The following is a 17,069-nucleotide window of genomic DNA, read 5'->3' as shown; positions in this document are numbered from 1 at the left end:
GGCAATCGTGTTTACTCACCACTTTTGTAGCGCTCCCTCTGCTCGATCTTGAGGGTCAGGTAAAGGGTGCGGATAGGGAAGTAGACCGCCTGAGGGTAGACTCGTCCCACCTAGCAGATAAAAGAGGGCCATAGATTACATTTCAAAGACTCCCCCTCCCGACCACGAAGGAAAGGGTGCAGGGCCGAGGAAAGGAGAGAAGACGGAGAGGGATGGAGAGATAGCGAGTGTGTCAGAAAGAGAGAGCGATCACGCCGATATGGTCGAAGTGTGTTTGAAGCTTAGAACCAGAGGAGTTATAGAAGTTAAAAACGAACCATGGCTGAATTACAAAATTGTGTCTGATGATGAAACTGCCCTCAAGACCTTCAAGAAAAGTCATGGACAGTACTGGAATGCTTGATGGTTGAAGAGTAAAGATCTGAAGTTATAAACAGCAAATTTGTTTCAAATTTAGAGGGATTTGCTGAAAAATAATGCAGCAGGGGAAATTCTACAATCCATTTAAAATCAAAATTCCAGGATTTTACAACTCATGCTTTGGAGTTAACTTTTTCCTCTCCGGACAAAAACAGAATTCATCGGTGCAATATTGATTTAGAAAGCAAACACCATCACTTTTTCTACAGACTGTAAACTCTCTCTTTGTGTCTGATATGGTGTGTTGTTGTAATGTACACGTGTGAATGAAGCAGCACGCTTGAAGCTAAACGGCTGTTGAGGCACAACGCGACTCTCAAACTGAACAACAACACCCAATATAACTGCAGCTCTTATAAAACGAGCCAAAAGCATACAAACTGCAAAGCAAGGTCATGTCATAACTTTTATGAACACTTCAAATAATAAAAAAATAATAATCTGAGTCTTGTTTTTGGAGTTATAAACACCATTCTTATAACTTTGGAGTATGTTTCTCGCTCATGTCCACCCAAACTAATAAAACATACATATTATTATGGAAGAAAAAAGTAAGCCACAGACAAACTGATTATTCAATGCATCCACTTTTTTTATACCTCTAATTCTAGAAAATATAGTTCAACCAAGATTTTCTTTATAACTGGCAAAAAATAAGACAAGCTTCACACTAAAACTCATGCATGTATAAAGAAAGGAAGACAGAACAAAAGAAAGAAAGAATGAATTTCAGATTGGTTGTTGAAGTGACATTCAAACTCTGCTTTAAGCCCAGTGATGGTGACAGTTCAAACCACAAGGTTTTCTCAGGTCTCTGAGTAAAATTACAAAGGCTGCAATTACAAAGTTACTCGATCTGTTCCAGACCCTATATGTGCCTGAGGGGTAGAAAGGGACACCTCCAGATCTCTGCAAGTTAACACAATGCTAATGGGAGCTTATTGGTGACAGATTTGGGAAGGTAGCCTAGTTATTCAAAAGACAGTAACATAAAACTAGAGTCCCAAGGGCCCTGAGGGTTACCAGCTCAATTAAAGTCAAAGGCAAAATGGGCATTTTTGGGATAAAAATGGCTGCCATTTCCAAATGAATGAATCTACACAAATAATTTTGGGATGGGAACAATGTCGATGACCAATATTGTCACCTTGTTAAATTAAAAGAAAAGTTATCGGACAATTGTTGAGAAAAATTGGTCCAAATACCTAAATTGGCTGTTTTCGGCATAAAAATGGCCGCCATTTCCAAATGAACTAATCTGACTATAACTTTTTGATGTGAAATATGTCACTGACCTATAATACACCCTTGATAAATTAGGGAAAAAAATTACGATTTTTGAGAAAATTGCCTTTAAGTGCTCAAAATGGCTATTTTCAGCATGAAACTGGCCCCCATTTCCAAACAAACAAATCTATGAATATGATTTTTTTTTTGACGTGAAATATTTCAACAACCCATATTACGCCCTTGACAAATTTTGTAAAAAGTTATCAGTTTTTGAAAAAAATTGGCTTTAACTGCTCAAAATGGCTATTTTCAGCATAAAAATGGCCATCATTTCCAAACTAACAAATCTACGAATATGATTTTTAGACAGAAACAATGTCAGTTACCCATATTACACCCATGCCAAATTAGAGAAAAAAGACAGTTTTTGAGATATCGCAATAAATGGCCGCCACCATGACATAGGGTTAGTGGCCTATCGGCCGGTAACTAAAAAGAAAAAAATTGCCTTTAACTGCTCAAAATGGCTATTTTCAGCATAAAAATGGCTGCCACTTCCAAATGAACAAATCTATGAATATGATTTGTAGACGTAACGACCCATATTATGCCCTTGTCAAATTAGAAAAATAGACAGTTTTTGAGATATCGCAATAAACGGATGACAACGACACAGACAACTACGACAGACGCCATCCCACACACTAAAATCAATTACAAATAAACAAAAAATAAAGAAGGTCCCTGAGGATAAAATGGATTTGGGAGCATCTATGCTTTCTCTGAATAGATCCACAATCCCTCTACCATCTAACAGAAGGATTCTCATATTGCAAATGGAAATTACAAAAGAAGTTAATTTGTTTTGAAGATAAATAACAGAGAGAATGAAACTCAAAGTAAGCTGGAACAATGTCAAATTCAGGAATTTCAGATTCAATGGCTATTGTTAGGGTGCGGGGTCTGTACACATTGCTTGTCGCCACATAAACAGATAAAGTACTTTCATATGTTATCCGTATACCAAATCCATATGCTGACAGATATTTCATGTTTTACATCTCAAACAGCATGTTTAGGAGGTCTGCTGCGCGAGAGTGTTGGTACGACATTCTGACTATGTGGCCGTTCGAGCACACATGTGCATCAGTGTTGAGGACCGCAGCTGCTGGAGAAGACCAAGAACACGCTCAGGTTTCACCTGGCTGCAGCACATACATGGTTACTTTCAAGAAGTGGGGACAGACCAGCTGTCTGCCTGGGTGGTTGCCATCCAGAACTCAAGTGGATGTGCTGCGGCGTGGTGCATGTGGTGAAGTACGTTGAACGATTCTCCTTGAAATACTGCAGAATACTGAGCTGAGTACAGAAATCATGGCGTCAGGAGTAAGAGTCGGGGTAAGGGGGGGGGGGGGGGGGGGGGGGGGGAGAGTTGTATGGCAGCATTAAAGATGGAAGAGGAAGTCAGAGAGGAAGACGACCAGCCACAGATCAGTGAACTAATAGCAATATAAGAACTGTCACGTTCTGCGGAAGCTGAGGTGGGCCAGGAGAGCTAGACAAAAAAAAAACAGGCTGAATACAAGGGTGGGAGTGTGCGGGTGAGAGAATCTGTAACGTCTGATTCTGATATGCCCCCAGGCATTTCTCTTCTGCTCACCTTCATCAATATTTCACTGTACGTTTTCATTTTTTTTTTTTTACACCCACTCTCCCACACCACTAAGAAATTCTAAATAATTCAGGTGAGCGGAAGAGATAAAGGCTGACATGCATTAAAATGCAGTTTTCTTTTACATAACAATGGATGGGAAAAAAGAGTGCCAAACCTTTACCCTTCTGTCATTACAAGCTGATGAGGTGAGAAAAGGAGGTTTACGGGACCATAAATTGAACATTCCTACATTAACCTATATATATATTATATATATTTATACATATATATATATATATATATATATATATATATATATATATATATATATGAAGAAGAGAATAAACTGTAACTTAAAGTAGACCTGCATTGAAATAAATGCAGTCAGATCTTTGGACCAAAAAATGACATATTTACACATAAGATCCTTCTGAATGTAGTAAAGTAAATCTACAAGTCCAGATCTGTCATTCAACGGAGAAATCTTAGTTTAAAAATGACAAATTTACAGCTAAAATTTAGCCCTCCGCAAAACTGTCATCACATCCTGGACGCTGCCGAGACATCAGAGAGAAGACCCTATCCCAGCATGCATTGCGCGCGCCAACTGTAATTTGTGGATTTACGTCAGTTTGCATCTCTTACAAAAGCACCTTTTTATTGTCTTATACAGAAGGATCGACTTTTTTTAAAACTTCATTTTGTCTTGCGGTACGTTTGGTGAGTATACATTTCTTTTATTGTTGCTTGAAAATGATTTTTGGGGACTTTTTCATACACCCATTTGATTGAGTGGTGTCGCATTGAAAATCTACTGTCTTTAGCCTCCGGTGTTACCGTCGTGGGGTACGGAGGCGGGACCCGGCCGCTCCGCATCAAAACAGCGAGCGTAGTCTTTGGACTTGCTGCCAAGTTGGCCGCACCTCCATTCAGTAGACAGGGAGGTGGTGCCGGCTGCACAGCAGACACAAGAGCGGTGTGAGTGGCCCGCTGCAGCGTTTACCGAGCCCTCAGACTCTGTAAGCACATCGGAGGCAGTGAGAGCAAGGCGTCAGAAGAACGTTGCCCGCTGTCGATGTCGCCACTGATCTGAGCATGCAGAGCTGTATCTCGCATACTTTTGGATGTTGAAACCAGAATGTGTATAACAGTAACATTACTAACAGATAAAATCAATTTCAATGCGGGATCGGACTGAAGGCGCAAGCGCTCCGCCTTCTCCCCGATGTCATGGAAATGACCCGGATGTACAAACTGTTTTCGCAGAGGGCTAAATTTTAGCTGCAAATTTGTCATTTTTAAACAAAGATTTCTCCGCTGAATTACAAATTTGGGCTTACAGATTTACTTTACTGCATTCATAAGGGTCTTATAAATACATATCAGCTTTTTCTTAGATCTGACCACATTTATTTCAATGCAGGTCTACTTTAAACAAATAAAATCACAACTACCCTATTTTTCAAACTATAAGCTACACTGGAGTATAAAGTGCACCTATTTAAATAATAAAATAATAATAGAACAAAAAAATTGATGAAGAGGAAAAAAAACATGCATGTTGCACAGGACTACAAGTCACTTTTATTTTTTGTAACATATTTTACAAGAATTCCAAAAACAAACATTTTGTAACAATCTGTAAAGACTATTCAGTCACACACTAGCCTAACATAAGTGAAATAGCTTCATTGTTGTGCTTCTTGTTTCCGCTGTACTGAAAACGTACTGAACCATGTTTTCGTTTTTGTTTTGTATGTCGCTCTGGAAAACAAGCGGCATGACCTCCCAAACTACAACCCCTGGCAAAAATGATGGAATCACCGGCCTCGGAGGATGTTCATTCAGTTGTTTAATTTTGTAGAAAAAAAGCAGATCACAGACATGACATAAAACTAAAGTCATTTCAAATGGCAACTTTCTGGCTTTAAGAAACACTATAAGAAATCAAGAAAAAAAGATTGTGGCAGTCAGTAACGGTTACTTTTTTAGACCAAGCAGAGGAAAAAAATATGGAATCACTCAATTCTGAGGAAAAAATTATGGAATCACCCTGTAAATTTTCATCCCCCAAATTAACACCTGCATCAAATCAGATCTGCTCATTGACATTGACCCTATGCTATGACATTGACCCTATGTGTCTTTTTGCAAGGAATGTTTTTGCAGTTTTTGCTCTATGGCAAGATGTATTATCATCTTGAAAAAATGATTTCATCATCCCCAAACACCCTTTCAATTGTCCAAAATATCAACATAAACTTGTGCATTTCTTGATGATGTAATGACAGCCATCTCCCCAGTGCCTTTACCTGACATGCAGCCCCATATCATCAATGACTGTGGAAATTTACATGTTCTCTTCAGGCAGTCATCTTTATAAATCTCATTGGAAAGGCACCAAACAAAAGTTCCAGCATCATCACCTTGCCCAATGCAGATTCGAGATTCATCACTGAATATGACTTTCATCCAGTCATCCACAGTCCACAATTGCTTTTCCTTAGCCCATTGTAACCTTGTTTTTGTCTGTTTAGGTGTTAATGATGCCTTTCGTTTAGCTTTTCTGTATGTAAATCCCATTTCCTTTAGGCGGTTTCTTACAGTTCGGTCACAGACGTTGACTCCAGTTTCCTCCCATTTGTTCATTTGTTTTGTTGTACATTTTTTGATTTTTGAGACATATTGCTTTAAGTTTTCTGTCTTGACGCTTTGTCTTCCTTGGTCTACCAGTATGTTTGCCTTTAACAACCTTCCCATGTTGTTTGTATTTGGTCCAGAGTTTAGACACAGCTGACTGTGAACAACCAACATCTTTTGCAACATTGCGTGATGATTTATTCTCTTTTAAGAGTTTGATAATCCTCTCCTTTGTTTCAATTGACATCTCTCGTGTTGGAGCCATGATTCATGTCAGTCCACTTGGTGCAACAGCTCTCCAAGGTGTGTTCACTCCTTTTTAGATGCAGACTAACGAGCAGATCTGATATGATGCAGGTGTTAGTTTTGGGGATGAAAATTTACAGGGTGATTCCATAATGTTTTCCTCAGAATTGAGTGATTCCATATTTTTTTCCTCTGTTTGGTCTAAAAAAGTAACCGTTACTGACTGCCACAATCTTTTTTTCTTGATTTCTTATAGTGTTTCTTAAAGCCAGAAAGTTGCCATTTGAAATGACTTTAGTTTTGTGTCATGTCTGTGATCTGCTTTTTTCCTACAAAATTAAACAACTGAATGAACATCCTCCGAGGCCGGTGATTCCATAATTTTTGCCAGGGGTTGTAGTAAAAAAAAAAAAAAAAAAAAAAAGCAAAAACAAAAACAAATGAGTTATAGTCCAGAAAATATGGTACATATCCTGTTCAAGAAGCTCTAAAAGTATACAAAACAAAAATATAAATTAAAATGATGATACTCATACTAATATACTCATTTAGTTATTTGGGCTAGCTAAGTGATAAGCTAGCTCCAATAATCGCTAACTGAAAAGTTAGCTATGGCGTGAAATCAATCAATCAATCAATCAATTTTATTTATATAGCGCCAAATCACAACAAACAGTTGCCCCAAGGCGCTTTATATTGTAAGGCAAGGCCATACAATAATGACTGCAGTAAGAGCAGAGAACAATTTTATATCCATAAAAAATAACTGGTGCGGAAACATAAACGTCAGTGATAGTCATTTCTGAAAATTGTAATATTTAATCAATAAAATGTCACCCGTGACATTAGCGCAAACAATCTATAAGCGAAAACATTTTTATTGTTGAACTTTTTTTAAATTAGAGAACTTAAAGTTAGTGTAACAAATATAGCAGATGTTAAAAAGCTAATCTGCAAACAAAAAAGTTAGCGTGCCTCATTAGTGGTTCGCAGCGCTGTGCCCGCCACTGAGAGCAGCTTGACAACACACGTAGAAAACTACGAAACAGTGAGATATTTCCTCTTCGTGCTAAAAAGCAGAGAGTGTCTGCAATACTTCATTGTGTTAATAATGGCCACTTTTATAATAAAACGTTCTCTTCCAAGACATTTCTTCGACGTCCTCGTCTTCGACACAGGATCTGTGCTCGGCTCAGAGGATGGCTGTTTGTTATAGCAGATGACTCTTTGAAGATCACCCTCATCAAATTGTGCAGAAATAATACTCTATTAAGCAAAGCAAATTAGTCCTAGATTTAATTACTAGCTCTGTTCCCTCTGTGCAAATGTATGCAATATTAACTTTATCATCATTTCTTGAGCAAATAATCTCAAAACTGATTTACTGGGTAATGGTGAAAGCCAGTGCTGCAAACGGGAAAGTGAAATCCTTCATTTTACAAATGGAACGGAGGACAGAGGCCATGCTGCTGTCAGTGCAGTTAATTTATTGTGATTATAAAGACTGAATGAGCATAAATACCAACAGAGCAGCCAGATGTAATTTAGAGTCAAAGGAGGAGGCAAGGGGACAAAAACAAGTGTATTCAGACAGGAAAAGGAGGCAATCAAAAGGAGAAGACACTGAGGGCCCTATCTTGCATCCATCGCCTAGTACAGGGGTGCCCAAGTTCGGTCCTCGAGATCTACCTTCCTGACACTCTTAGTTGTCTCCCTGTTCCAACACAACTGAATCCAATGAAAGACTTGTTAACAGGCTTTTAATGAGGCTTTCATTGGATTCAGGTGTGTTGGAGCAGGAAGACAACTAAGAGTGTCAGGAAGGTAGATCTCGAGGACCGAACTTGGGCACCCCTGGCCTAGTAGGTCAATGCGCAATGCAAATATCATGCACGCTCAAGCACCCATATTGTATATATATAAAAAACAAAACAAAACAAACAGGTGCAGAATCAGTCCGGGAGGCTGCTCTTTTTGTCTCTGTCTGAGGTACGGATAGCGAGACAGCTACTGAACACAGGATGTCAGACTGAAATGGACGTTGCTGTGGGAACAGGCCCACTGACGGCACGAGGACTGCTGGATGACCCCACCTGCATGGACTTCTCATCAAATACATATTCTTTTGTTATTATGCCATGTTGTTTTGAATTACTGTTTTCTGTTTCTTCACCTTTGTAAAGCTTTATAAAAACCTTTTAACTGTTAGAATGACCTAAGCAGTGGGTCACCCCTCTGAGTCTGGTCTGCTTGAGGTTTCTTCCTCAATACCATCAGAGGGAGTTTTTCCTTACCCCTGTCACCTGTGTGCTTGCCCTAGGGGTTGGTAAGGTTAGACCTTGCTTGTGTGAAGCACCTTGAGCAGCTTTATTGTGATTTGGCACTATATAAATTAAATAAATTTAATTTTGCTCATTTGTGGCGATTCCACCACAGATATATATATATATATATATATATATATATATATATATAAAAATCTGTTTAAAGTCTAGCTAGTTGTTCTTGTATTTATGGGATAAAACATATAGATGCTACACGCGGCATGCGCACTCTGTTTGTAGTCATGAGGAACCTGATTGAAAAAACAGGCAGCTATTGGCCTTGGTGGCCCCCAGACCTAGGCTTTGGAAATTAAACAAACTGACAAACCACCTCACTTCAAGCTACAACTTATAAAGCCATGCCTGCTCTTAATTTCCATCATGCACGTGATGGTAAGATTATACCCTGCAACAAGCTCAGATGTGTCCAAGCAGCAGGTTTATAACAAAGTTCAATTTTAACATTTATGCCCATTATTTGCCCTTAACTTGGAGACTTACATGATGATGTCATTTATTGCTTTCGAGTTGTGTTAAACTGGAGGAGATGGACTCCATTTATGTATTGATCGACACATTTAGTCAGCATTCAGACCAACATGATTTTGGTTTAACGCTCTTTAACTGACTCACCTGGCTGATTAGGTTAAGCAGAGGTTTGCCTTCCGATCCAACCAAACAGGTCAGAAGCTGCGGTATCCATGCCAACCACTGGATAGGCGGGACGCCGATGCAGTACTTGTCCACAGCATCCGCCAGCGTGTTCTTGTCATCAAAACTGAGCAGCCACAAAACCTGTAGACCAACATTCAAACAGAAAAATAAAAACTGTATGTGATGACAGAAGGTGAGAAAAACAGCACTGTGATGGTTATTCTGTCAAACTAATCAAGTTAGAATAATATATTACAGAAGATTTTGCAAAAATCAGACAAAATGCACCAAGAGCCAAATCCTGGCCAGTTCCCCAGCTCAATGCAGCTTAGCACCCGTTACGGTTTACCAGCGAAGAGGTGATCTCGTCTTTCCCGATGTGCTGGTGTGTGCATCTTTGTGGTGATGAAGACATTAACCCCTTTCAACCCTTCAGACTGTCGTTTTGAGCCAACCAGAACACACAGATTGTGTGTAATTACTGGTAATGGTTGGTGCTTTTGTTCCATCCATCAGGATTAAGCACCGCCAATCCGGCTTGGCAGCACAACACCAAAAGGTAAAAAAAAAAAAAAAAAAACCCTCAGGAAAATATATATATATAAAAAAAAAAAAAATCAAATGGACTTTGAAGGTGCAACAACAGAAAAGTATTACTTGGATAGGCTATTTTTTTAATTTTCACAACAGACAGAGATGCCGGTTCTTTGCTTTCTCGTGACTGAAAGCACATGAGAGGGAGGTTTGATCTCCAACGTGTACTTGTCAATGTGCCTAAAAACAGCAGGTCCAGTTGGTCCTAAATGCTTCTATCAACCAAAGTATCCAAGAGAGTAAAGTTGAAGTAACAATAAGGGCTGTATAGTGATAACAACAGGGTTCCCTCCATGTATAAGCAGGCGGAACACATCGTCAGTGGTTTCAACTTAAAATCTAGTTAAATTAAATCAGTTACTTTACTGATATTATTTTGGCAAAGATGTGCTTTTTGTTCCTGCACTTGCAAGGAAAGCCCCCCCCAACCAACCAAAAGGACCCCATTCGCCTGAGATGGTCGAAATATACGAGGTCTGTCAAAGTAATGATCCTTTTTATTTTTTTCAAAAACTATATGGATTTCATTCATATGTTTTTACGTCAGACATGCTTGAACCCTCGTGCGCATGCGTGAGTTTTTCCACGCCTGTCGGTGACGTCATTCACCTGTGAGCACGCCTTGGGAAGGAGTGGTCCCGCCCCCTCGTCGGATTTTCATTGTCTGGAAATGGCGGAATGAAAAGGACTTTTTTTCCATCAGAATTTTTTCAGAAGCTGTTAGAGACTGGCACCTGGAAACCATTCGAAAAATTTATCTGGCTTTCGGTGAAAATTTTACGGGCTTCACAGAGAATAAGGTCTGTTAGTACAGCTTTAAGGACCTTTTTAAGGACGCTCGGCGCACCGCGCTCTGAGCTGCGACGATGCAGCACAAGCCACCAGACCATTTCTAAACGGATGGCTCTGTGGATACGAGACCGTCGTGTGCTCTTTCTCTGGTTATCACAAGAGCTGGACATCAGCCATTTTCCGGCAGATTTCACTTTTAACAAGAGATTTTGTCATGGAAAGCCGGCCAGAGGCTTCACGCGTAAAGACAGATTCGCTTTGGAAGCGAGACAAAGGAACACCTCCGTTTCGGCGTGTCAGAGGACAAGTTTGGACATGTCCAGCTCTCCACAATTTCACTGATACTTACTAGACCTTACCTGTGTGAAGCGCCTTGAGGCAACTCTGTTGTGATTTGGCGCTATATAAAGGAAATAAATTGAAAAAAAAAAAAACTGAAATTGAAAGTTATGGTATATCACCATGGTTGCGTCAATCCGGCACACTTTCTACATTACTTCGGTCAAATGTCCTGTACATCAGAAGTAGATGTAAAGCACTTTATAAGGACGTGTCTCTCTCTCTCACTCACACAGAGGGTGACAGCTTATGGTTTCCCCCTCACCATCTTGTCTGAGTTCTTCTCCTGCTAACAGGCGCTGCACAGGACTGTAGCTAGAAGGGTGAGGGGTTGGAAGGATCTCTCAACCCCCAAAACCCACCCACCCTCTTTTGGTCAAATGTCCACATTTGAGGACATACTTAGAAATATTTTTTGCAAATAATAAAACTTAGGAGTGGAACATTATACTAGCGATACATACACGATACGATACATATCATGATTACGCATCACAATTCCATGATACATATCTACATCACTGTTCTCACTAATTATGTAGAAATCTTTGGTGAATGTTTAACTTTAAGGAACAAGTTACACTGAAGTATAAATTGTAGCCTTTGATGTTATCTGTTTCCGAGTGGTATATTTTATAAATCCATTAGGATTCTTCTGTAAGAACTCATTACTTCTTCCGTGCAGTTGCTGACGTTCGATATATAAATAATAATACAAGTCATTGTAGCAGTGTTGGTTGCAGAGGTAGTAGTAGCAGAGTATTCTAGTTTTACTATCACAATACAATTGGAACTGAAGAGCTATATATAAAAACTGCTATTTTATTTATTTTAAAAACACTAAGGAGCAGCTTGGACTGAGGCTAGTATCTCCTTTCTCTCCTTCTTAATGCACTGCAGAGCCATTCAACAGTAAAACACGTGCACTGGATTGACTTTAATGTGTTTTGCAGTGTGCTCTCTGCATGTGTGCAACCAAAGAAAATACAAGTATTGGATAGGGCCACGGCATACATGTATGCACAATATTAAATGACTAACATCAGGGGCAAAAAAAAAAAAAAAAAAAAAAAAAAAAAAAAAAAAAAAAAAAAAACTTGATTGAAGTGCAACTACTTCAAATCAATCTGGTTACACCTTCAAACACCAATCACCCTCCGATTTAATCTTTTTTTCTGACATGAAGCACCTCTGGACACCTCCTGTGTCAGAGGCTATGAAGGTGGATCACAGACAGTATCACCGGTTTTTTTTTTGTTTTTTTTTTTTTAGAGGTCAGAGAAGAGTTGTGTTAATACTTCTGCTAAAAGCACTGGAAGCAAACTGAGGAAGCGGAATTCATTGAAGGAGCAAAACGTTGGATGCTTGTTAGTACAAAGTCTGTCTTTCCTCCCACACAACTGGTTCCACCGAGCAGCCTCAAATTGTTATAGGAATGTCGGTCCATGTGGAGGAGACTAAGACTGTCAGGGGAGGCTATTAGCCTCTTAACCTTAATGTTGGACGGCCTTCACACCGCCATCGATCCGCCATGGGAACATGTTCTCACCAGCTACACCAGATAGGACGCAATCAAAGCACAAGTCTGTGCTTGTTACTGTGGCAGAGACAAGGGATTCTTACAAAAATAAAGAAAAACTGTATTTCCAGGTGGGCTAAAAAAAAATTTAAGTAATAAAAAAGGGACTTAAGCCACCTTGACACTTGCATGAATATGATCCCCACACTGCTGCGTAATTCCTCGTGCCAATGCAACCCGCTTTGTCCCGTTTGATGCCACCCGTTTGATTATATAAAATAATCATTTCATAGCCAATGGCGCATTTGCTCTCAGAACTTGGCCAATGAAACCATCTCTGATCACTCCCAGAATCACAGACAAAATATCTGCAGCTGCAGCTTCTCTTATGTGCGTCGTGCAGTGGAGAACGCATTTGGAATCTTCTCAAAGGTAATTATTTATAATATTTATATTGTAATGACTTGGTAAAATAGTTGCGTTTTCATTTCTTCTTATGGTTTTGATAATGTATCTGTAAAAATTATGTTTATTATAGAAGCAACATCTCGTCATAATTGTTCAGATGCGCTGCGGCAATGAGACGCATTGACACTCAGTGACACACAGTGTTTGTTGAATAGGTTGGGCAATGTTCATGACTAGTTCACAAAATGAATGCATTCCAGAGGTTTTGAACATTTTAAAATTTTCTTTGCACACTGAGTTTCAGCCACACACAGTTAATGTGAAGTTTACGAGTTTACTCACTGGCACGCCAGATTACGTGCTAAGTGCGGGAATCAAATTTGTGCAAGTGTAAAGGCATCTTTAATAGTCACAGTACTCAAAAAAGACCAATACAAACTTCCAACCCGACCCAACCTCAAATCTGTTGCAAGGGCAGCGCAATGTGTAATATAGAGCAGGACGTTTCACCACCATCTGTGAAGTCTTTGTAGTGTTCTGATTGTTATGTGAGTGAATGCATTACAGGAGCAGGTGACAACCTTCCAAAAATGGCTCATTCTGAAATGTGGTCATATTTTAAGTTTTACAGGAATACTGAGTAAAAGTTGGTTGATGATGACAACCCTGAAGAGAAAAACAAAATGCTGAAAAAGCTGCATCTCAGCATATTCTAATAATAACGTAAAACACAAACATGGTATCTCTACAGAGTGCACTCATTTTTTTTGTATCGTGCTCATGCAGTCTAAATTATTTAAAGTAAAATCAATGCATTAAATATCTCAACTGCAGCATTTAAATTCAACACGCAAACAGAGAACGTAAACAAATATATATACATATATAAACCGCAGCACAAGCAACGTTTAATTTGATAATGTGTCACACACGTGCACGCACACACGCCCTCCTTCGCACTTCCGTTTTTGCTAATCACCTTTGCGAGGTACTTGCGAGACTTGCTCTCATTTTGATGGCGGCAGGCGTGGAGGTAACACGTAATGGCGGAGACGCCCAAGTGGAGCTGGCGGTCTTTCACAAAGATGTTCTCCAGATAGTCGCCCCACATGGCCCAGGCCTTCACCAAGACATCGTGCATCTGGACCGCCGCTGAAAAGGCTTTGTTTGCCTCCTCTGACCTGGAACGTGGAGCGTGGACGGAGAGCGTTAGACGGTGAAGGAGAGACGGGATAAAAAAAAAAGTACAGGGCAAGTGACTAAAGGGAGGTAGCAGAAAGAGAGAGAAAGGGACTATGAGTGAAAAAAAAAGAATTGCATTAGCAGGAAAATTGAGGTGAGGAGGAGGGCAAGAACATAAAGAAAAGATGGAAGAAATAATTGTAGGGGGAGAAATAGCAAAAGAAAGCAGGAAGATGGAGTGTGCAAGAAACAGATTAAGATGATCAGTGTCTGAATTATGTACGACACATCAACAACCACTATAATTCATTCACTGTAATCGTCAAGGTCTTTGCTCTTGGCGTGACAGCGTAAGCATTTAACTCGCCATGAATTAAAGTCAGACGGGTTCAGGCATTATTCTATAATGTAATAGAACTTAAATCCACACATATCATACTGTGCAGATTAATGCATTTAACACTGGGTGACATCTCATCACAGTGTTTTTTTTTCCCCCTGGAATTTTTTTCTTTTTTCCCCAGTAGTAATCGGCCAAAAACAAGTCAAACAGCAAAGTGCATCGCGCAGAAAAAAAAAAGCACGGCACTCAGAAATGTAAACGGTAAAGTAAAGTCATGATTTACTCAATCCTACAATACTCCTTCAAGGCTTAAAAAATACATTTCACAGAAATGTACACGAGCATGTTAAAGAATACCCAAAGACCAACCTCCAGGTCACGACTTGGGTTCAAACAGTACATTTGGTTAAAAGCAAAACTGAATGTGCTTATTTGTTGGCAGAATCCTCCCAGTCATCACTGGCAGATTTCAGACTGCAGGTACACCCACTTTTTCTTTAAAAGTTCAACTCCAGGCACCCTGACGAAGCAGGTCAAAATGTGGCACAAGGCAGGACCGATTCAAGCGCCGCACAAAAGTTATCCAATAACACCATCACAGGGATCACAAGAAAGAGTCCCAAAAGTTTGATACAATTTTTTCAGAACACTTTGCCTTCAGCAACACAACTGTCTGGTGTGAAACATTACTGCGAAAGAGTGTTAAAGACACTTTATATTGTGCAAATGTAATTCCATTGTAGTGACACAGTGCTTCATGAACAATAAGATGTCTGCAGTGAAAACAAATGTTTCAGAAGAGAGGACGCAGGCTCAACATCAAGCCCATGTTAGATTCTGACATCTCCTATTAAAAGCTCTGACTGCTAATAGCCTGGACAGCAGACTATTAGCGCTGCTCTGCTGATGTGAGTGCTACAGATGTGTGTAAATGATTGCATTTCTAATTAATACGATTATTTTTTACCATTCAATCAATGTTATTTTACACTGGTGTCACTGAAAAAAAATCTGGCTTGGCGGAGGTTTCATGGTAGATATACTATTACACGGGAAACACTAGCATCATCCTGCTTCAAGAGAACTAATACCAGTGTAAAGTCAAAACCTCAGCTATATATATATAGGGTGTCTAAAAAAAATGTACCCAAAGTACTCTGAAATATGAATACCAGGAAATGGTTTTACTGGGTAATAATGGTGTTTTTCCTCATTTCAGAAACCCTAAAGTTTGTTCTGCAAGACATTAAACCCACAGTTGACCCTAATTCAGAGAACAAAAATCCTTGAGTCCTGTGAAAACACATCCTAAAGGCTGACTTGCATCTCTTTCCAGACAAAATTCAGTCTCAGAGTGAACTAACTCTCCAGCAAATGGCAAGGAGACTTGAATTTGCTAGGTGGTTTTCTGGAAAATTGGAGACGGATGATTTGTTTCATAGAAAACTTCAGATGAGGAGGTTACATTGATCATGTGATGTAAAAGATAAAGAGTTAAAACATCAAGACTGAACTAAAAACTGTGCATTGGGGAGAAAAATGACATGCTGCGGTCACATGGTCATGCAGGAAAATGTCTACTACTATACTATTGATTGGTTTACACACACACACACCTTTCAGAGTGGCCTTTTATTGTGGACAGTCTAAGGCACACCTATCACTATCACAGATTTAGACTAGTTTGTGAACAATATTTGAGGGAAATGGTGATATTGTGTATGGTGATATTGTGTATGTGGAAAAAGTTTTAGATCTTTGAGTTCATCTCATACAAAATGGGAGCAAAACCAAAAGTGTTGCGTTTATATTTTTGTTGAGTATATATATATATATATATATATATATACACACACACACACACACACACACATACATACAGGGTGGGCCAATAAAATGTTACCATTTTTTGATCGTACACAAGTTTTTGAAATGAGAATTGATTCGAAATTTTATTTACAGACTTATAACAGAAGCATCAAATTAAGGTTCAAGGTTCAAGGAACTTTATTGTCATACCAACTCACATTTCCACGTTAGCGATACGAAATTTGTACTCAGGTCCCAGTTATTTAAAAACATAAATAACAATTACATATAACCTATTAAAATGAATCAAAATAGTAACCAATATTATGATATTTAATACCAAATATAGATGCATAACTATGATACTGCACTGGGAATTAATAATTAACATTTGATACCAAAGGTTTCCCACTTTGTCTCTTGTTTTCCGCACAGTTCAATAATTGATGACATGTTCAATCCACGCTCCTCTTCTTTGGATTACAGCTGCAACACGCACATTGAAGTTTGTGATGACATTGCCACACATCTCAAGAGGGATTCCCCGAATTTCCTGACAGATGTTGGTCTTCAGGGCCTCAATGGTCTGTGGGTTGTTGTCGTACACTCTCTAACTGTACAAATTAAAAAAGTGGTAACATTTTATTGGCCCACCCTGTATACACACACTTCAAAAAAAAAAAAAAAAAAAAAAAAAACTGTGAAGAAGAGAATTGTGAGAGCTTATACTATAGGTGAATTTGACAATCCTTGGGATTTAACCCGGGTGCGCCAATCTATCAGTCGCAGTTCTTTGTAGATCTGATTTGGAACCTGTTCAACAGGAGGCAGGAAAACAGACAGGTGAAATCTGGCAGGAGACCCAAGGATTTGACTGCATCTTTTGTGCTGACGGCGAGCTACATTCTGAATCAT

At 39.3% G+C, this 17,069-nt stretch overlaps 1 protein-coding gene across 2 annotated transcripts in view; it reads right to left on the bottom strand.

The window, feature by feature from the left end:
- trrap (transformation/transcription domain-associated protein) overlaps positions 1–17,069 on the bottom strand; it is a 202,909-nt gene that overhangs the window by 49,210 nt on the left and 136,630 nt on the right. For both annotated transcript variants that reach the window (XM_034193140.1, XM_034193142.1), the window contains 3 exons: positions 13,800–14,001; positions 9,148–9,309; positions 20–110 (listed from right to left, as the gene is read on the bottom strand). In XM_034193140.1, the coding sequence (XP_034049031.1) occupies positions 20–110; positions 9,148–9,309; positions 13,800–14,001 (455 nt within the window). The remainder of the gene's footprint in view (positions 1–19; positions 111–9,147; positions 9,310–13,799; positions 14,002–17,069) is intronic.

This window comes from Thalassophryne amazonica, chromosome 18 (genome assembly GCF_902500255.1).
Source record: "Thalassophryne amazonica chromosome 18, fThaAma1.1, whole genome shotgun sequence".
Classification (NCBI taxonomy): Eukaryota; Metazoa; Chordata; class Actinopteri; order Batrachoidiformes; family Batrachoididae; genus Thalassophryne; species Thalassophryne amazonica.
This window is presented reverse-complemented; position numbering and strand designations above follow the sequence as displayed.